The sequence below is a fragment of the Protopterus annectens genome, chromosome 13.part0 (genome assembly GCF_019279795.1).
Source record: "Protopterus annectens isolate FY-2018-M chromosome 13.part0, PAN1.0, whole genome shotgun sequence".
In the NCBI taxonomy this organism is placed as follows: Eukaryota; Metazoa; Chordata; order Ceratodontiformes; family Protopteridae; genus Protopterus; species Protopterus annectens.
This window is the reverse complement of record NC_056747.1, coordinates 966,087,726-966,110,715: the sequence shown is the minus strand read 5'-3', so window position 1 is coordinate 966,110,715 and position 22,990 is coordinate 966,087,726. Positions and strand designations below refer to the sequence as shown.

General features: G+C 42.4%; 1 protein-coding gene across 1 annotated transcript in view; it reads right to left on the bottom strand.

Annotated features, from left to right (window-relative positions):
• The window catches only part of DHX58 (DExH-box helicase 58), a 409,135-nt gene that overhangs the window by 361,488 nt on the left and 24,657 nt on the right, over positions 1–22,990 (bottom strand). The window contains exon 2 of the mRNA XM_044054731.1: positions 8,603–8,786. Coding sequence (XP_043910666.1) covers positions 8,603–8,776 — 174 coding nt within the window. The 5' untranslated portion in view covers positions 8,777–8,786. The remainder of the gene's footprint in view (positions 1–8,602; positions 8,787–22,990) is intronic.

The following is a 22,990-nucleotide window of genomic DNA, read 5'->3' as shown; positions in this document are numbered from 1 at the left end:
ACTGGGGGAGTGGGGGTGGGATGTGGATGTCAAGGGTGATTAGCTTATGGTCAGACCTGACCAATGAGGGGGTGACCATAGGTGTGGAGCATCGATTTCCCATGTTGGTAATGACCAGGTCTAGGATATTTGAGCCCCTGGTGGGACTAAGGATTAGTTGATCCAGGCCATTGGAATTTATGAATTCCAAGAACCATTGGGCAAAGGTGTTGGTACACGAGTAGTTTTCCCAGTTAATAGCAGGGTAGTTGAAATCAGCCAGTATTAAGGTGTTTGGTTGTATCTTAATATTTTCCAGTATGTTTACAAAGATGTAGTGAGAATCTTGGGGCATGGTAGGGGATTTGTAGCAAGCTACAATTTGGATTGCAGTCTTACCTAGTGTTAGTTGCACCTGAAGAATTTCAGACGCATTGTGTTGGGCAACTAGCCTGGTGTTGTGAATATCCTTGGTGAATATGGACACTCTTCCACCTTTAGTGTTTCGGTCCTGATTTGGTGGCCGAAAAGTGTGGTAAGAGTTGTAGCCTGGTATTGCAGGGGTGCTCTCTGGAGTCCTGAACCTGGTCTCAGTTACTGCACAGATATCGATGTTCTCCATTTTTAGGTGTGCCTCGAGAGAGTGCATTTTGAGGTTTAGACTTTTAGTATTGAGTAGCATTACCTTCAGATTTTACATGTTTGTACCTGTTACGGTGGTAGTTTTGTCCTTTGAAATTTGCCTAAAAAAGGCACTATAGGGGTGGCAAGAGCCTTAGCCAGTAACCTAAATCCCAGGGGTGACAGCTGCAGACCATCTCTGGCATTTTTTCAGTAAAATGCACCTTCATCAAAAAAAGCCAGTATTTTGCCTTGACAGTGGGAAGTAAGGTTCTGCCCTTTTTACACTGATGTGCAGTCCTGGAATATATATATATATATATATAGCAGGAGGTGTGGGGAACAGCTGGAGATGCAGGCTTGCATCCCGCACATAAAAGGTTTTTTTTCATTTTCCCATTTTCCTTTTTTCTTTTTTTTTTTTTTCTTTTTTTTGAGTTTATGTGTTTTGACTATTTATGGACAATTTTGTGAATGCCAGTGAAGTGGGTCAGCGAAGTAGTTAACTAAAATCACACAGGCGCACACACACACACACTCACACACACACACACACCCACACATGCACACACCCAAACACCCACACAAACACACACACACACACACACACATGCACACACCCAAACACCCACACACACACACACACACACACACACACACACACACACACACACACACACACACACACACACACACACTCCCACACACATATATATACTGTATCATTGCTGGAGCTTTTCTCATTTACTGAAAATGGGACATCCCAGTTGGAACTTCACAGATTACAAAGAAAGGAGGATAGATAGATAGATAGATAGATAGATAGATAGATAGATAGATAGATAGATAGATAGATAGATAGATAGATACCATCTGACGAACAGTATCTTACCGATAGCAATCCTTCTGATCATAAGTCCCTTTTCATGTATTACCATGGACAGAAGCAAAGATATGCAAAATGCCTAGTACAAATAATTAATATATTAAAATAAATATATAACATGACACAAATGAATAAAACAAAATAAAATAGGATATAAACATTAAGCATCATTTCTGACTGGCAAAACAGTCAAGTCAAGAAGTAGGTTTAATAGATATGGGGCTAGAAGGACATGGGAGGGTATTAGAGGGTTGTTTGATAAAAAATGCTTTTGTACTAGGTGGCAGTTTGGAGATGTTTCTGAAATAATTAAGAGAGAGTTTCAGACACCAGGAGCAAGCTTGGAGAGCAATATTTCAGTGATGGCTAAAATGAAAGTGTGCCTTTTAAGGTTAATGTGCGCAATTTGTTGTGACTTGAAAGCATGCTGAGGAATGCAACAGTATAGATTTATGGTACTGGGAGGGCAGATGTCAATGTGAATTAATATGAATATTGTGGCTTGCAACCAAAAGTTAATTTTCTAGATTATCAGTGACAAAATAGTGGAAGTAAGAAGAGTGCTTTACATTATCAAGAGTGACATAACGTAAAAAAAAGTGCATGTCTGTGTGTGTCACTGTTAGAAAGGTTTATGAAAAGACAAATTTTAGTAAGGGTTTTTTCTAATGTAGAAGAATTCAGAGGGATGCATAATTTTACGAGAAGAGAACATATGCCAGCTTGCAAATAAGGGCGTTGTTAACAAAAGATGTATGTGCTTCAGGTGAGAAATGATTGGATATCTTTTAGGCAAGTTTAAGCTGGGTAAGAAAGGTTTTCATGTTTGTGAAATGTGAAAGAAAGATCAAGGACAAAGCCCAACCCAAGTACTTGTAGGACCATCTGTGTGACTGACTGAAGTAGCTCCTGAGCTACAATGAAAGAAGAAGAAGAGAAAATGTTTCTGACTATCGCTAAAAATCAAAGAATTTGTGATTCAGGTACGACTAGTTATTTGTGATTGCTGATCTAAAGCAAATGTATCTATTGTTAGACTGGAGAAAGGTATTAAGGTCTTTGGTGACAATCATTATTTAGAAGTAAAGCATTAGCGCAAACAGCAGTTCTTGACCAGTGACCATTGTACCACAGAAGAGAAGAGAAGAAGGACTGCATTTTCCATATTGTAGCTGAACAGTTTACCTGCCAGCACCATGGAACTGGAAGTTTAAGTTTGCTTTTTTATTTGCACTTTTTCCAGGGCTCTGAGGGCATATTTTATATTTACATTACTATTTGTGAGCTTTCTCTTGCAATTTTAAAGTCTTTATGAACTTGCCATGCTGTTTTTGTCTTCCATTCCGTGAGAGTGTAGTAGATCTGTAGACTAACAGTTCAGCCATCCCTGAGAAATTACCAGCCTTAAAACATATCCAGATGTATACTTTGCATATCTTAGAGTAATAGCTGATTTTAGGAAACAGGTAGAATACTATCACTGGTGTGGGACCGGGTCTGCCTTTACGTCTGAAGACACGGTCAGTAAGTTCCCAGAACACTGATTAATCATGTCCCCTCTCTAAATAATCTGCCAGGAAGTGCTCTCAGTAAAAGTTTCATGACTGTGAGCTGACATATAAACATTATTAGTATTTATACCTTTATTTGTGAATAACATTATATACTTCTTCTCTAATAAATGAACTGTGCTTTACTACGATAGCTGTCTTTGGAGCTTGTATAGAATATGTAACTATTAAATACTATACAATTTAAGAAGCTGCATTTATAAGCAAGCACTGTCAAACAAATTACATTTATTATTACAAATTGTTTACTAAAGCTGATTATCGAGAGTAGATCTGCACATTACACATTACTAGGGGCAGGACATCACTACTACTTAATTAGTAAACTCTAGCAAAGGCACAGTGGATTTTCTTAATTCTTATGTGCTGAAAGATTTCCTTAAAAACATTATCTTACTAAATGCTACTGCCATTGTGGAGTTTAGATCAAGCATTTGTCTACCTGTATTATGTTATGTAATAATCAACAGAATAGTTTTTTCTGAAAGTACCAATTTATTAGAAAAGGTAATGCCAGATATATTATCCAATGCGAAAATTTCTTTACCACTTGACAATAAACATGGATACAGTGCACTTACTCTAGACTTATACTCTGGGTATAATTGCACACTTAGTAATCAAGGAATAATAAGGAACAAAACTGATAGGAAAAGAACTGGATTTATTAGAAATATAGGAAAGGAAGCTGCAGTCAGTCTGTTGATAGCTGTTTCTTCAACTGTCAATAGATGGGAGACGTATCAAAACACCTTTCGCTAACAATGTTTTCCTTTTCTTCAGTCCTGTGGGACCGTAGAGCAGGTATATATAATTTTAGGGATATGAGGTGCTTGTCTCCCACATCGAGGGGTGCAGGGGACTTCCTTCCTTGCAAAAAAAATCCTTTTGAGAATTGCTGAAAGGTGATGCAGCATATTTTTTTCAATATATCAGCAGTCAACGAAACAGCTGTTGCTATATCAACATTAATAAATGAGAGCAACTAATATAATACACTTTATAAAAAAATACAAAAAAACATCTGCTTGGGAGAGAAGGTACCAGACAAGAGAAAATTCATATTCCTTATACTAAAGTTAACTTTACTGCCTTAATCCAAACAAAAGACTATGAAGTTTAGTTTTGAGTGACTCGGTGTTTATACTAAGAGACGCGTGTAGCTTAAATAAGAACCACGTCACTGTCTCTGCTCTAGCAGGTTTAAAATTAACAGTTGTCATAAACACAATCACAAAATTGCTTCAATGTAAGGTCAACTACAACTTGATTTTAATTCATGTAGGGACTAATGACCTCAGGCATATACCACTTAACTTTAAACTCCATTCTGGAAATAATATAAATATTTGAGGAATCTTCATTATCCTAATATCAAGTGAAATGACACCATCATCCCTTTGGAACCATTACCTATCCACCATGTATAACTGTTGGTGAAAGCAACTCTGTACTGTTTACAGTATCAAACTTATTAATTTCTGGAAGAATTGCAGCTATGACTATCACATGTACTCTCAGGACAAACTGCATCTTAGTCAATATAGATCAGTTTTCACATAAGGGAAGATTAAGGAACATCTGAAATATTTGTTATACAAACGGTTCAAAACTCTACCATTCAGCACACAGAATACCTGATTCAACTCTGACTTGTTATTACTGTAATGCACAAAGTTGGGCAATAAGTTTAATAAAACTGGTGGCATAACTTCTGAAAACAGTTTACAATTATAGCAATGCTGGAATCTAGTAACACATCAAGTTTACACATCCCAACCTACACAAAATAAGAATGGCTGAGAAATAATGCTAGAGGTAGGGTATAACACTGTAGATTCGCAACAATATACAATCTTCACTCATAAAATCAGTTGATGAAATAACATTTATAATAGTACTGGTGAGTGACCCCCTCTCCAGTACATGCATACCTCTTTTGTTTAAACCATAACACAATGGACAATTTCAATTATTTTGGTATCTCTTAGACAAATTACTCAGCTAAAACTAAATACAAAAAAAATTACATTATTTTACCATGGGGTTTGAAGCAACTTGTTATAGATAGCATTAGAGAGAATAAATCTTTGATTTGGTTATCACTGAGAGTCTGCAAGAATGGACTCTCTCTTTCCCTTGCTTTTCAGCCTGCTGTCTGCTTTCAGTATGAGAACATGTTACAACAGGATCAGGGAATTTGCTCTTAACCCAGTGTTGTACAATGTCAGTCTTGGTATATGTAATTAGCAGGGGATGTATGTGGTGCAGGGGGACTTGCCTCATCCAAAAAAATATTTCTTTTGTTTTGCTTTTTGCTTTTAATCATTTTAGATTTACTCTAAAATGATCACTCTTTTCTCATTCTCTCTTTGAAGAATCTGATATTTCATGAGACACACAAAATTAAATATGTAAACCAATAATTTACTTGCAGTTTCAGAAGCTGTTGCCTTAAATGCTATGCATCAGTTGTGAAATGTAACTTATATTTATAACATTTTATCTATAAATGCTTTATTATCATTAAACAGCTGGTGCATCTTGATTTTTTAATCCTTCACTGTGATGCTTTTCATTAGACGTGTTTTGAACTTGCTCATATCGAAGTTCCTGTACTTGTCAGATACAGCTTGCAGCGCTGTAGAAATTAAGTCTCCAGCCTCTGCTGACAATAGCAGTTATGGTGCAAACAAAAGACCAGTATTAGTAGTAACTTCTCACTAGCATTACATAGTTTTGTCTCTTTTCTTATGTCACATAACCTCTCAACATCTTTACTCAAAAATCAGGGGCAAAGGCCTACAAGTAAATTTTATATATTTTATATATCCCGTCCCCACGCCCCATTAAGGAAACCACAGTAAAAAATTTCTCCAAAGCCAACTTCATGCTTCTTAAGACAGAAGTGGTGAACTTCATGACACCCATGCAGATGGACAATACAGTTACAACTGCTGAATCCTACACAAATGCACTCTATAAGCACTTACACGAGTGCATGGATTGTACTATCCCAAACAGAACCAAGACACTATCCTCCAAAAAAAGGAAGCCAATCTGGTGGTCCCCTGCCATAAACAAACTGCACAACAGAATGAAGAAACTATTGCAAAAGAGAGTAAAATCCCATGAGTGGAGGAGCTCCCTGGTCAGCCTAAGTAAGAAGCTGAGATCCCTTATAAGATCCTCCAAAGCTAGCTACGAAAACAAAATCGCCACTAAATCCAAGGGCAACCACAAAGCATTCTATAGCTATGTCAAGAATCTAGATGGCAACACCCATATCTGCCCTGAGTTACAGCACAAAGGCACGAAAATTACAGAACCAATTGATATTGCCAACATCCTGGCAGATCGGTTCAGTGCTAACTTTACCCCCCCCCACCCCCTAAAGGGCTCGTATCTATACAGAAAGAATGCAGAGTCCCTGTAATCACAACTACGCAGGTAAAAGCTGCACTCTCTAAAGCCAAAAACACAGCATCCATGGGACTGGACAACATCCCAGTCTGCGTTTTACATGAACTTCAGAAGGAACTGGCTACCCACTTAAGCACCATGTTCAATAATAGCCTCGCATCAGGTTTTGTGCCCACTGAATGACGCACAGCAACAGCTATACCACTCCACAAAGGGGGAGCCACCACTTATCCCAGGAACTATCGACCTATTAGCCTGACGAGCCTGGTCTGCAAGGCCATGGAATGTATCATCATGGAACTCATAAACAAAGACATTGGTAATCTCCAAACTCTGGATCCCACCCAGTTCAGGTTTGTGAAAGGCAGATCATGCCTCCTGAACCTGATCGACTTCTTTGAGGCAGTCACCAAAGCTGTGGATGAGGGTAAGGTGGTTCACACAGCCTATCTTGACCTCCCCAAGGCTTTTGACACCATCCCCCATTCTGGAATTATAGCTAAACTCAATAAGCTAGGTATAAATCCCTACGTCACAAGATGGGTTGCCAACTGGCTCACTGACAGAACTCACACTGTAAATGTTGCAGACTCCAAATCTGACCTCAAAGCAGTGACAAGTGGAGTAACACAGGGTTCTGTCCTGGGACCTCTCCTGTTTGGTATCTACTTCTCTGAAGTACAGGCTAACACAGAAGGCCTCTGGCTAACGAAGTTCGCAGATGACTGCAAACTAGGAGCCAGAGTCAAGTCCCCAAATGATGCGGACATCCTACAGAAGGGCCTCACTGAGACAGATGCCTGGTGTCAGAGCCATGGCCTCAAGCTCAATGCCAAAAGGTGCAGTGTCATCCCCTTTGGTAAAAACTATGTACCCATGAACTACCACATAGGCAGCAATCTACTTAACACTGAATGCATGATAAGAGACCTTGGGACCCAGGTGGACAGTAGTTTCTCCTTTGAAAGTCACATCACCACAGTAGTCAGGAAGTCCTTCTACGTGGCACACCTCATCATAAAAGGGTTCTCATCCAGGAAAAAAGAGGTCATTGTTCCCCTCTACTCATCACTCATTAGACCCATTATAGAGTACAACGCCCCTTTTGGAATGTACCTCACAAGACATCTGCAGCAGCTAGAAAGGCCACAGAAGTACCTCACAAAGAGGATTACTGGCCTCAAACAAATGCCCTACACTGACTGCCTCAAAAAACTCCAGCTTTACTTCATAGTATATTGCCTACTCCGAGGTGATCTCTGCCTAACACATAAAGCTATGTCAAACGCAGAGCTGTTGGACATGCTACACGTAAAGAAATCCCAATCCCTCCGAGCTACATGCTCTAGGGACCTAAACCTTGTCACCACAATAAACAGGACACGCTGGAGGGATAGATTCCTGTCCCAGAGACTTCCTATACTCTGGAACAAGCTACCCATCTATGTCAAGCAAAGTTTTTCATTAGCACTCTTCAAGAAAAATCTTGATGAGTGGATGGGAAATAGGAAATACACCCCGGGGATCACTTCTGTGTCTCTGCTGGACAGTGGCACAGGAAAATAACTTTCTTGGGTAGCGTAAGCTATGGAACCTTGCTGGCTTGGCTTACGTAGGCCCTTGGGCGAAAGCCTAGTACCTACCTATGACCCTATCTAGATATATATATATATATATATATATATATATATATATATATATATATATATATTCTAATTCACTTAAATATTAATATGTTTTGCATTATCATGTATTTTCAGAAGTATAATGACAATGCATGACAATGTAAAACATATTAATTAATGACATTCTAATCTCTGAAATTATTGACTGACTGTAATCTTTTGTGATTTATCAGAAAATCAAAACTTTAATGAAGGAGAGAGGAAAAATATGAGACACAATCAGGGATATCCTGCAAAATTAGGAGCAGCTGAGAAATATACCACGCCAATACTGTTTCTGCCATATTAGTAAATAACTATCTCAGAGAACAACTGACGGGACAAAAAGTCAGTTTCTGCTCATTACCTTTATTTTGTTCACTTGCATATGACCAGGGTGAATGACTGACTTTAACTAGGATTTGAATCTATGCTAATATGAATGAGTGGTATATTACCTTGTTCACAAGAACAGCGACTTTTGCCTTTGTTTTTTTTTCCAGATGATTTCGAACAACATATACAGCTGCTCTTGTCTTGCCACTACCAGTTGGAAGCCAGATGATAACATTGTAACCACGCAATGCAGGCTGCACAACCTCTTTCTGGTAATCACGCAAATTGAATTCCATTTTATAATACCTGAAAATAAGAGACGACATGGTAATGAAACAAAGCCAGTAGGGGTTCTTTTCAAAGCACAAGCTCAGCATATATGTATAATACAATGTCATGTATTTACTATTTGATGTTATTTTATTTTATTTTCATCTGTTTACCAGGGTAGTTCTGTAATTTCAATTGAATTTCTTCACACTCAGCTTGGGGAAGAGTTTTGATATAGATTAGACATGCAAAATGCAAAATATTTTAAAACAAGGTATGCTGTTTATGGAACTGAAATAAAACGTAATTAAAATGCAAAACGTTTTGACATTGACTGGTAATGAACAGTACATTTTTTTATAAAACAGGAAATACAGTTCATTAAACTGAGGTTAATAAGCATAACATATCATTTTACAAATGTTAAGACCAGCATTATTGATATAATATTTCCAATATTTACAAGTGAAAGGAAAGTATAGATAGAAGAGAAGGTAAGCTGCAGATAGAAGGAGGAAAGAAGGAGATGAGACATAAGAAAGTGCGGCCGTGTTTCTTGTGTGAAACTGACACTGACCAGCAGAAACCCAGTTATTTGAGTTTTATTTTATTTTTATTTTTATTTTCATTTTCTTAGCTTCTTGAATGAATGCTGTTGTGGTAGTACAAAATAATTCTGTATTATTCAGCTCTTTAGATAATAAAGTTTGTTTTACTGTCTTTGATAAACTGGAACTGATGAAGATAGAGAACTATAATAATGCATTTTTGTAAAAGTCAGACTCAAGTAGTGGAACGTTTCATTAGTCAGTGAAGAAAGAAATCAGAAAAGAGAACTGAAGACTCAGGATAGATGGAAGAAAGGTAGGATAGGGTCAGATGCAAGGGGGTCCTTCATTAGATTGTTGATTATGTTTACTGACTAATTTTTATGTCAGCATACTAAAATGAGTTTGAAGCAATTCACACAAGCTTAAATTCTGGTAACAGTTGGCCTACACTATTTGCCTTTCCACTATCCCATCATATAAACTGCCTAGTTAATCATTTATTTAATTTTTAAATGCTCCCTACTCTCAACCCCATAGTCCAAAAAATAATTTGCAATGTCAAGATACTGTATTTAAGAGTTCTTATAACTCTTGCACATTTCGAATATTTTGATTTATACAGTAATATGTGCTAATAAATCTCTCAGTTTGTACCATCTTGATATTAAAACACTGAATGTGGAGACTAAAGAAATGTTCATTCATAGGTTCAGAGGTTCATAGATGTGTACTAGGCTAATGGCCCAGCAGCCTTTACAAGCCTAACATATAGAAGTTTCCTGGTATCGTGTCACCCAAAGTTAGTTCCCAGTGCCTGTATCAAGTAGAGCCACAAAGCCACAGGACTGATCCCCAGAGTGAACTTTCTTTTACCCATCCACTCATCAAGATTTTTCTTGAAGAGGGCCAGTGAGGTGCTCTGCTTGACATGTATGGGAAGTCTATTCCAGAGCATGGGCAGTCTCTGGGTGAGGAACCTGTACCTCCAGCATATTCTGTTGATTGTGGTAATGAGGTTCAGGTCTCTGGATCATGTGGTGTGGAGGGACTGGGATTTCTTTAGATGTAGCATTTCTAACTGTGCTGGGTCAAACATGGCTTTGTAAGTCAAGCAGAGATTGCCTCTAAGTAGGCAATTTGAGACAGAGTATAGCTGGAGTCTTTTGAGTCTGTCCGTGTACGACATGTTTTTAATGCCTAGGATCCTCTTCATGAGATACTTCTGTGGCCTCTCCAGCTGTTGCAGGTGTCTAGTGAGGGACATGCTAAATGGGGCAGTATACTCAATGATTGGTCTAATGTGGGAAGAGTAGAGAGAGACGATGACCTCTTTCTTCCTGGATGCAAAACCCTTGGTAATGAGGTGTGCCACATAGAAGGACTTTCTGACCACAGTGGCAATGTGGTGGTTGAAGGAGAGGTTGCTGTTAACCTGCATCCCCAGATCTCTTATAACCCCTTCAGTGTTCAGTGGCTCCCATCAATGTGGTAATTAGTGGGAAATGAGTTTTTACCAAAGGGGATGATGACATATTTTTTGGCGTTTTTGGCGTTAAGCTTAAGGCCATGGTTTCGACACCAGTCATTGGTCTAAGTGAGGCCTTTCTGTAGGATGTCTGCATCACTTGGGGAGTTAATAACGGCTCCCAGCTTGCAGTTATCTGTGAACTTGGTCAGCCAGAGTCCCTTTGTGTTGTCCTGGACTTCTGAGAAGTAGATGTCGAACAGGAGAGGACCCAGGACCGATCCCTGTGGAACTCCACTCATGACTGGTTAGCAGTCTGACATGGAGTCTGCTACTTTCACACTGTGTGTTCTATCTGTGAGTCAATTTGCAACCCACCTACTGATATAGGGGTTGATGCCTAGTTTGGTGAGTATCAAAGGCCTTGGCTGAGGTAGGCTGTATGCACTGCCTTACCTTCATCCACAGCTCTGGTGACTGACTCAAAGAAGTCAACCAGGTTGAGCAGGTATGATTTCCCTTTCACAAAGCCAAATTGTGTGTGGTCTAGAGTTTGGAGATTTCCTATATATTTGTTAATCAGGTCCATGATGATCCACTCCACAGTTTTACATATCAGACTTATCAGGCTAATGGGACTATAATTCCCAGGGTCTCTAGTCGCTCCACCTTTATGGAGAGGGATGACGGTAGCAGTAAGTAGAGACAAAGCCTGAGGTGAGACTTACCATGAACAGGCCACACAGATGTGGTGCCAGTTCACTTTGTAGTTCATGTAGAACACAGCCAGGGATATTATTGGGTCCCATGGAAGCTGTATTCTTGGCCTTGGACAATGCAGCTTTAACCTGTGCTGCAGTAATGCTAGGTGCCTGGCATTCTTCTGGTATTGTGATTGGTCCTTTGGTGGGGGGTTAAGCTGGCACTGAGTCTGTCAGCCAGTATGTTGGCAATATCTGTTGGCTCAGTATAGGAGGTACCATTGTGCACTAACTCAGAGCAAATCTGGATATTGCCGTGGAGGTTCTTGATATAGCTATAGAAGACTTTGTGATTGTTTTTAGTGTCTGCTGCAATTCTGCCTTCATAGCTGGCTTTAGAGGATTTGATGAGGGATCTCAACTTTTTGTTGAGGCTATTAAGGGAATGTTTCCAGTCTTGGGACTTCACTTTTTTCTGCAACAGTTTCTTCCTTCTGTTGCAGAGTTTATTAATGGCAGGGGACCACCAGAATGGCTTCCTTTTTTTGGAGGAGAGTGTATTGGTTCTGTTGGGTATTGCTAGTTCCATGCATTTATGTACATGTTACCTACAAGGTATCAGAATATTTTATCTTGAAGCATACGTGATGGCAAATGTAACTGTATTGATATATGACCTCTGTCAATTAGTATTTGCTAGAAATGTAAGGTGGTAACTTAATTTTTAAAGACTGAAGCCACACCCACTGGGAGTTAAAGGTACACATTCAGAAGAGCTCTACTGGAGGGAATGAGTTAATGAGATGCAGATGCATATAAATATAGGGTTAGTAAATTGGATTTATATTCAGTCTGAGGAAGTCATTATTAAGATGAAAGTGCTTACTGAATAAGTGCTGCTGTTTTGGTGAATAAAGGCTATGTTGTTTAAGATCCAGTGTGGATTATTGGATTTTTGGTCTGTTTCTGTTTTTGCTGAATACTCTGTTTTGATTTTATAATTTGTTTGAAACCTTGAAACCGTGGAACCAGAATTTCACTCTACTCCTGACTGAGAATGGAACATTCGAGAAGGTACTATGTCCGTGCATGCTTCATGTCATCATTTATAATATATCTGAGTTTCGATTGGTCAAAGAAAGAATATTGTGGTGATGAATCAAAATTTTCAAGGTTAATGCAAAAAGAAATAATCTGCTGTTTCTTCATCATTTGTTCTTCAGGGCTCTAGGTTCCACTGGGGTATGTTAATGCGTATGTCATTCAATTAAATGACCGAGTCAAAGGCTACAAATACTGTGAGTTATATCATTTATCAGTCTGTCACAAAATCATAATTAGATAGAGTATGAATTACTAAAAGAATTAGATTTAGTACTAAACAAAGCAAAAGATATATGCAAAGCAAATGAAAATACCTCATCACAATTAAAACGTATGAACAGCTTTATGTACAGAGTAACTTATAAATATACTGAACATGATTAAATATAGAACTAAAAGAGCTGAAACATTTCTGCCAAGTGTGGAGCAAAAGAATCATGGTGGACAGAAGAAAACACATAGAAGTCATTATAAGCAATAAACAAAAATGCCCTTTGATTTGTCAAGTAGGTAGAAGTTGTAGCAAGAAAAATAATTTTAAAATTTGTAAAATGAAAGAAACTAATTTTCAAAAGACTTGTGTACATTGGAAAACAAGTCATGACAATTATTTATTTATTTGGTTAGTTACTGTGACAAATTAAACAGTATATTTTATAAAAATAGAGAACACGTGCAACCAGAAGATGATTTGGAAATATAGGAAGAAAAACCTTATGATTTATAATTGAAATGTGGTGTTTGGACTAAACACTGGCAGGAGTAATGTATGTTCAAATGTTGAAATCACTAGGCCTGAAAGGTAACGGTCTGAATCAACTGTTTTATGAAGTGCTTACTAATTCTGGTCATTGAGTAAAACTAAATGGTCAGAAAATGGTTACATGAGGCTATGAAATCATGAGTATAAGAGTAAGAGGTACATAGCATTCAGTTCCATATCCGTAAAGGTGATACAGCGAAGGTTCCACAGATTTGAGTCACTTGTGAAAGGACTGATATGGTGAAAAGATGTTGGGCAGGATTCACGAAGGCTTGCACGGAGTGTAAGAGACGTGCAACACTCCATGCAAGCCTCGCGATCCAGGAACAGCCCTAAACTCCGTGTAAGAGACCAGCTAAAACGTCTCTTACACGGACTGGGCGTGGACATGCTAAATACCTCACTTGCATCCGAAAGGTATGCAAATGAGGTATATTAGCGATCCACGAAGCAGAAACCAGTCCGTGTAGGAGACGTTTTAGCTGCAGAAATGTACTCAGTTGACAACTGAGTACATTTCTGCAAAATCCACAACGGAGCGATGTCAGCTCCAAAAAAATGTTGCATATGACTCAGGCAGCATGCCAATGGCCAAATATGTGGCCATTGGCAAGATAACCCGATGCAAAAATATTACAAATATGATTTTTTTTTTTGGCAATCGCTGATGTTTAAACCCAGCGCAGCCCCGCGCAAACGGGCTGCGCTGTATAAAACCATAAAAAAGAAGGATATAAACCCACAAATGTGGGTTTCATGCAATACATGGAATGACAATGGAGGGACAAGCAGACCAAAACCAACATGGCCACTGTGTAGTGGTTGCTAAGGGGGGAAGCTGAGTCTAAGACATGTAACTAAGCATTAGTAGGCAATCTCATGTAAATGAGGGTTAGGATACTGAATCTCACAGTCACATACCAAATGAGCACAGTCTGAGTAGTGTAAGAGATACAAAAGGGGGAGGAATAGAGTAGGAGATCACAGGGGGGAATGGTAGAAAGAAATGCAGTTCATTGGAGGCCAGTGTAACATGACAGATGACAGGCACAGATCATGGAAAGAGGTGATCCACTAGATAAGTCATGGAAAGTCAAGAAATGGAAGGTGTACACTGTTACCTACACCAAAGTTTCTTGCTGGCCGCGGCATCGCAGCGCGTGCAATGAAGCGCGAGTAAGGCAGTGTGCGCGCATTTAAGGCAGTGTGAGCATGTGGGAGCGTGTTGGGAGATGTTTAACACTGTTTGCGCGGGTGTGCACGCGTGTAAGGCAGTCTGAGTATGTTGGAGGCTGTTGGCAGACGTGTAACGGTGTTTGCGCGGGTGTACACGCGTTTAAACCCGAATAAGTATATTCTTAACCGTGTAAGCACGTGTGCGCACTTGTAAGCCACTGTGAGCGTGTTTCAGATAGTATGCAAGTTGCTCCCCCCTGAGGAAACAGAAAGGAAAAAGGAAGCAACAGAATTAATAGGAAGCTAGCAGGGATAACTGCTGAAGCTAGCAGGTGAAAATAATTAGAAGCAGGCAATTACACAGGCAGAATAGTAGCCCAGCCCAGCACTTAAAACTCTGCAAACAGTAGTGCAGGATGTTTCCATTAAGAGACACTGCAAGACAGGAGTAAGCTAATAGAAGTGAAAACTGAAAAAGCTGAACTCAGAGCAGAAATGTTAGGGGCTGCCATAGCTGTCATAATGAGACATAGGCGACTTGCTGAGGGTGGTGACAATGCAGATGGTGCCAGACAACCCACAGTGAGGAGACGGAGAAGAGTGTACAGGCCCAGGGTCACCTACCACGGGTTACATGAGCTGGAGATAGTAGAGCTATAGAGTGGACAGAGAGCTCCTGCAGCAGATTGTTGAGCTGTGCAGGCCACGCCTCACACACAGAACCAACAGAGGGAACCCATCCCAGTGGAAACCAAGGTATGTGTTGGCCTAAGAATACTAGCAACAGGTACCTTCCAGAGACCAACTGGCGATATGATGGGGATATCACAGGCATCAGCCTCCAGGGTACTACATCAGTTCCTGGATGCCATGTCAGCACATGTCGGTGATCATGTATATTTCCCCAATGCCCGTGAGGTATTGGCCAGCAATATGCGTCTCTTCCAGCAAATAGCGGAATACCCTGAGGTACTGGGTGCTATAGACTGCACGCACATATGCATCAAAGCACCAGCAGGTGAGCCGGGGTAGAGCCTACATTAACCGCAAGGGCTTCCTCCATCAACTGCCAGATCGTGTGATGCCCAGGGCATAATAATGAATGTGTGTGCTGGCTGCCCTGGGAGTTATCACGATTCCCACATCTGGCATTTGACGCAGCTGTACCAGACATTTGCCAATGGGGACATCCCACACGGACACCTAGTGGGGATGCAGGTTATGCACTGGAGCCGTGGCTGATGACACCCATCAGAAACGCACACACACCTGAACAGGAACGCCATAATGAGGCACACGCACAAACACGTAATGTGAGCGTGTGTTTGGGCTGCTCAAGTCACGGTTCCGGTGTCTGGACACATCTGGTGGAGCCTTGCAGTACACACCAACTACATGTACCCAAATTGTCATGGTATGCGCTATGCTACATAATATGATCTTGCGAAAACAGCTGCAGCAGGACCAGCATAGGGCTGGGCCAAACAGCCCCCCACCATTGCCAAGGCCATCACAGGCAGAGCGTGACTCAGAGGAGGAACAACCTGAGCCTGCCCCAGTAGGCAGAAGGAGGCGTGCCCAGTATGCCCTGGCCTTGGCAAAGAGGCAACGCATAGCACATACACTGGCACAGTAGGAACCCTGGGAATGATACCCCTCTCTGACTCACTCATATAGTAACAGGGATGCCTAACATGACACAACCTGCTCTCAAACATGTACAGGGAGTGTAGTATGTGCATCCGACAGAGGCAGCCCTGCAGCACCACCTGAGGCATGATTGCTATGTGTCAAGCAATGTAACATCATCTAGTATATGCAAACATGAAGACCCTGCCTAACATCTCACCCTCACCAAGCATGATGCCACACTATGAAGACAAGAAGATCAAGTACAATAATCGGCTGAAGTAATGCAGTCAGTCAAAGGGGAGCCAATGTGTCACAGGCTGGGAAGATATGTGGAGTTTGACATGATGCACCACCTGCTAGGGGTGGCATGCACCTAGCATGCCATGCCCCATGGATACTGGCAAAGGCTGTCAGTACCCACAACATGCCCTGAATAGGTAAGTCGCGCAAAACACACCCATACTCATAGGTTCTACAAGGATTAGGAACCTAGATGTAATACTACCCCATGACAGATGTACAAACAGCAAGATGTGTGCAGTGTAAATGCACACAGTAAGGAGAATGTAGATACCAGTCCTGTAATAGAGAACTGGGCAAGGCTCACAGCAGCACCCTAGCACTACCAGGTCACACCTCATACTGTGCTGTACAGCCCATAAAACATGGAACAAGCTACAAAAGGAGGGTGACTAGCAAGATATGGCAAGGATAACCACACCCCCATGTTGGTACCACAACAAGAAGCAGCATGGAATAGCCATGGTCAAATACCAATGGCTAAAACTGCCTCGCAGTAGATAGCCTGCAGCAGACCACTGTCCTAATACCAGGAACATCACCTGGCCTATGTCGGAATACATGAATATATCAAGCCCCCCAAACCACATTATATTGCTCGACTGAAAATACCCAGACATACACCGGTAGCATCGTACTAGCACCAACACAGTAGGGGAAAATTACCCAGATTCCATAAACCAAACTGCCCAGGAACAATGTACTACCCCCACAAGAGGGGTAAGCATACTGGATGTGATAATCAGCAACATGTGTACTGGATTGCAAGATGAGAAGTGTACCCCTCACTGGTAAGACCAGACCATAGAGTAAGCACACTGGAAATACACACCCGACCCCAGTCCCTGGCCAGAATACCACAGTGAAAAACATGTGTAAAGTAAAGGTTGCAGCCCTCAAAACCGATGTTGAATCCACAAAAGGCCCTGAGCAAGTGCAGAACATGGGACACACCACAGAACATGTTATACAGGCATTCCATGAACACAGCCAGGAATGCTTGGAGTATGCAATCACAAATAACAACAACACACAATGCCATACACGCAGACATCTGGCATGCTGGGCTCCAGCCATTACCAAACCATGCAAGAGAATGAGGAAGATACCACATGATAGAGCAAACATAAAAAGGGAAGTAATCACTGACCAGTAGTATGGCAACAACATATGTCCACACATACAATCCACTAAGTCCAGCCACAACAAGTATAACCTATGAATCCAGAGGCAATGTGGCGCCAGTACCAAGTACACTGACAACTACAACACCCCGAATAAATACAAACATATGTGATAGATGCATCCATTTATCCAAAGCAGAGGTTGAGCTCCAACAAGCCAGTACTGTCAACACTAGTCAGGAGGAGAAGGTAACCACATACACCACAGACCCAGTCCCACATAGACCTACCACAACTGTAAACCAAACACATAAACACAGACAAATATTCCGGAGGCCTCAATTACAAACACACCACATCAACAGATGCCTCCAAAGTAGATCACAAGCAACCACAACCTTCAAACATAGCACATGCAGCGAATAGTATGCAAAGCTGGTGTGCCAAACAGTCACAGGCCGAAGGAGAAACAAATGCCTGATACAGTCGTAATAGGTGTCTGTATAGGCAGAAACACAGCTGTCCCACTCACCAGACTGAACAAGGGAAAGGGTAGAGTAAGCTGCTTGTAGGTAGCCACAAAATGCCACGTAACACAAGTACGCAGGTCACCCCAAAGCAAGCAGAAATATGATGCACTCAATGTCCATGCTGGTGTGAATTACCTGAGATGTACCTCCTGGTCAACAACAAATGAGACATGGATGGTCCCTCAGTATGTACCCCAGGGCGGGATGACACTGGCTGTGTGCAGCATCCAACCCTCACCAAGAATGATGCCACAGTACAAACACAGAATGCTCATGTTTAACAGCTGGCACAGTTACAGCTGTCAGTCCAAGAGGGTGTAATGTGTGTCCGCTTGAGATATCAAGCATGACAAGCCATGCTGCTGTTACAGGGGTGGCTGTCAGCTGTTACCCGTGTGCATCTGGATACTGGATAAGGCCTTTGCCGCCTCCATAGAGCCGTATGTAGGCAAGGCCAAAAAGACTACCCACCACCCTAGAAAACATAAGTGGTAGGAAACATAAGGGTAATGCTGACCAATGCCAGATGTGTAAACTGCAATATGCATGCCCCTGAGGCACTTCCCATTATGGAGAACATTGATGCCTGTCCAGTGACAGAAGCCTGCTGCAGGCCTAGTGATACCACACCAGCACTACTAGGTTATACCACATACCATGTGTTATGGCCCCAACACCTGCACCAAGACATCAAAGGAGGGGAGTATCCATATGCAGCACAGACACCCATATAGCCAGGTAACTGACAATGCACAAAGCAGTGGACACCACCCATGTGCACACAACTGTAGTCAAAACTGCTGTACAGTCTGTAGCATGCGACAGACCACACTCTCACACACAAGAACCCCACCCAGACATCCGAAGACACTGGACAGTATGGATGTCCCACCAAATACCAGACAAGGTACACAAAGTACCACATAGGTGTCAAACCATTATGTATGCAAGGAGTCATCAGGGACCTAGGGACACATTAATCTGTCATGTGACAGCCACAATGCCAATGTGGCTATGAAGACTGTTGATACTGGACACCGTATCATGAAAGGATTCACACCAACATCAACAGGGTCACTGTGCGCTGTACTGTTCCCTTATCAGACCCATAATCTAGTACAATGACTCATATGGGATGTACCATACGTGACACCTGCAGCGGTTCGGAAGACCTCATAGTTACCCCACCAACAGGATAAAGGGTGCGAAATATATGTCATATGCTGCCTGGCTGTAGACACCCCAGCTGACTGCAGTCACACACTGCCTACACAGAAGCATTGTATGTCTGTTGTACCAGGCCATGTCCAACACAGGAGTAATGGACATGCTACACCACAGGAAATCAAAGCCATTGGAGCTGTGAGAGTCACAGATGTCAACCTCAACACATAATGAAATAAGATGTGCTGGAGGGACAGATACATAACCCATAGGCTCCCCACACCCAGAAACAGGATCCCACTCCATGGTAGGCAGAGCCCCTCACTGACACCCCTCAACAGGAATATTGCCAAGTGGATGGATGACCGTACATGTATACTGGGGGTCCCCACTGTGTCACGACCAGACAGAGGCACAGTGAAGAACCTCATAAATGGCCATAATTGAACATAGCAAGGGGTGGCAAGAGACACACACACTCTAGCTAGGCTTACCAATGGCCTAGGGTGTCTAGCCTACTATGAACCCATGAACCTATGAAGATACAACACGTACAGGACACTAAGGCTAATCACAAGGCTTACCCAACTGATGGTAGGAACCATGTTGGGCATCCACAGATATGCTCCGAATCACACAGATATTACAAACAACATACCAAACACACACACATATTGCTAACATACAACCTGTCAGGTGCAGTGCAAACACCCCCCCCCCGAGTGCAAAATACCTATCCCAGCAGATGGTCCCCTGACATTGCAGATGCTGAGGTAACAGCCATCATCTGCAAAGCAGAACACACAGCAAAGGTATGTGATGGTGTCCTGTGCTGAGGCCAACATGGACCCCAAGAGTAATGGAATGCAAATCACACTACTGGCCAATGTCAGCCTTACCACAGGGTATGTACCCAAAGAGCAGTGTACAACAACAGTGGTCCATCACAACAAAGGTGTTGCCTGAATGGATACTCCAAACTAACACCCCAGGATCCTGACAAGCTTGTTCTGCACAGCTATGGAAAGGATCAGTATGTACCGCAGACAGAAGGCTAATGTGGACCTACTGATACCGGACCCGACACACTGTGGCTGTTGTAACTGAAGAACCGGCCCCTAAACATGTCTGACCCATTTGAAGCAGTCATTAAGGTCATTGATGAGGGCTATGTGGTCCACACAGCGTAGCTGGACCATGCACATGCTTCTAGACCATATACCGTGTTCAGTATGGATATGTTCACCAGCTTAAATATACACCCCTATGTCAGTAGAGGGGTTGCAAAGCAGACCAAGGACAGAACTGACATGGTCAGACATGCTGCATCTATGCCAGACTACAAAGCGGATATGAGTGGCATCCCACAAGGCCTGGTCTTGGCCCCCCCTACCCCCGTTCTGTATACATGTCCCATAGGTATAGGCCAACATGGAAGGACTGTGACTGAGCATGTATGCAGAGGAGTACAAACAGCCCACCATATCCGACCCCCAGCTGACACAAGCAACCCACAAAAGGGCCACCTACAAACAAACAACTGTAGCCATAGCCAAGTCAGCAAGCTAATCGCAGAAATGTGTATAGACAACCACTGTGGATATACAGTAAGTGCCCACAAAATACCACACAGGTGTTAACCCATGAGGCACCTAACATGTAATGTGAGACCTGGGTACAAAAGGTGATAAATAACCTGCACTGGACAAACATGTGTCTGTAGTGTTCGCAGAAACATGTACCATATACCCACCCAAACATGAAGGCTGGCAGATGTAGATAAGGGGAACTCACTCTGGCTCTGCAGCCATCCTCCATCAGCATCACAACTGACTACAATAGCCCTTGTGGGATATACCGCAGCAGACACCTCCAACAACTGTAAAGTCCACAACAGTACCCCACCAGGGGTAGCAAAAAGCCTGAACAGATGCCATGTGTTGCCTGAGTAAACAAACTGCAGCCCCACACTGCCATCCTTCCAGGCTACAGGAAAGCTGTGCCTGATGTATGATGCCATGTCCAACCTGGAATGAATGAACATGTTGCACCTTGTACAATCTGAATGGCAGTGAGCTATGCACATGAGAGACCTGAACCCCAGCACTGACATACATAGGACAAGCTGTGCAGAATGATCCATAACACAGAAGGCACCCCACACTGCAGTAAACTCCTGGTACAGGTCAGCCAGAGTGCCACATATCGACACCCCTCAAGAGGCATCCTGATGAGTGTATGGGAGATGGTAGGCTACCCTGGGTATCACTGTTATGTCAGAGGTAGACAGAGGCACAGTATACCAACCATGACATATGTAATGCAAACTGCAGTTACAATGTGTGTCGAAGGACAAACACACCCTGTGACTACCATCAGCAATGGCCTACAGAACATCACTAGTGTTTGCCAATGTCCACCCATGTTGTGGAATACACTAGCAATGTTGGACGAGCCTGGTGTGGGTAGTCCATATCTGAACATATTGCAACATGGTCATATGTGCACAACTGGCCCCTACACAGTCTGTCGTGCTCACTATGAAGATGTCAAGCAGTGATAGGACTAAAGCCCAGGATACTGTCCACTACAGTGAAATACTGAACCAGTACACTATACGGTACTACAGTGTTAGGTCATTATGAAAGTATGTTGAGAACTGTCTGCAAAGTATCCCATGCAATTCCTGCAGGCACAGTATAATCCCTGTTGTGGCAGACACGAAGCAGTTGGCCAGTTAGTACACAACATGACACCCAGCACACAATCATAAATGTGTGATAATGACGAAGGTCACACACACCCAAATATGTGTTGGACTTCAGAGTACAACATATGGAAAGCTCACACTGGGCATGCTAGCACACTTTGATAAATGAGGCATATGTCAGACAACATGCCATGGAAAGGCTGAACTGGGCATGCTCACACACTTAGGCCATATCTCCGTGTAGCAGTTGGCCACACATATCTGGTATTTATACGTGTCAGTCCAGGAACCAACCACAACACAGCAATCAGCCCAGTGCACACAGTAAATGACCACAGAGACATAAGTGATATAGTGGATCGTCATATGCAAACATCTGCCACAGATACACAAGTTGGTCATAGGAACAGGGAATGCTATGGCAATAAAGACCTGCAAACAGTAGAACAGCACAACAAATATTGTGCATCCGACAATTGAACATATGGGTGTAGAGGTCAATACTAGGCTTCTTGCCCCAGGGAATGGCAGCTCAGCCAGAGTGTGCTTGGCATCTGCATCCCCAGGATAGTAGGCTACCGTGCCACTGTAAATTAGGTCACAGAAGGCGACATGTGAGGCTAGTGAGCTGTGCCTCTGTCAAGCAGGGGCACCGTGGAGGTCTCAGGGATTGAATGTGCTAAGCCACAGCCATGTTGTCGGTGTGTGCTGTGAGAGGGTTGCTGAAGATCTCTGACAGTAGGTGTCCATCAATAACAGACTGAGGGGGGCCCTACCTGCATTCTCTGGACGATTCCACTGTCAACACTGTGTTGTAATGAGTATGTGTGAATGAAGTGCCATGCTGGAACCATCCACAGATGTCCTCCCTCTGTGGGCTACAGCTCTGCAATGTAGTAGGTCGCTCTGTCTGTTGAGCAGGCATATGGCGGTGTACAGCTGACAGGTGTCTTGTTGTGGAGCAGTCATGGGTATATGTGGGATAGCATGACCAATGCAAACTGTACACATGCTCATAAG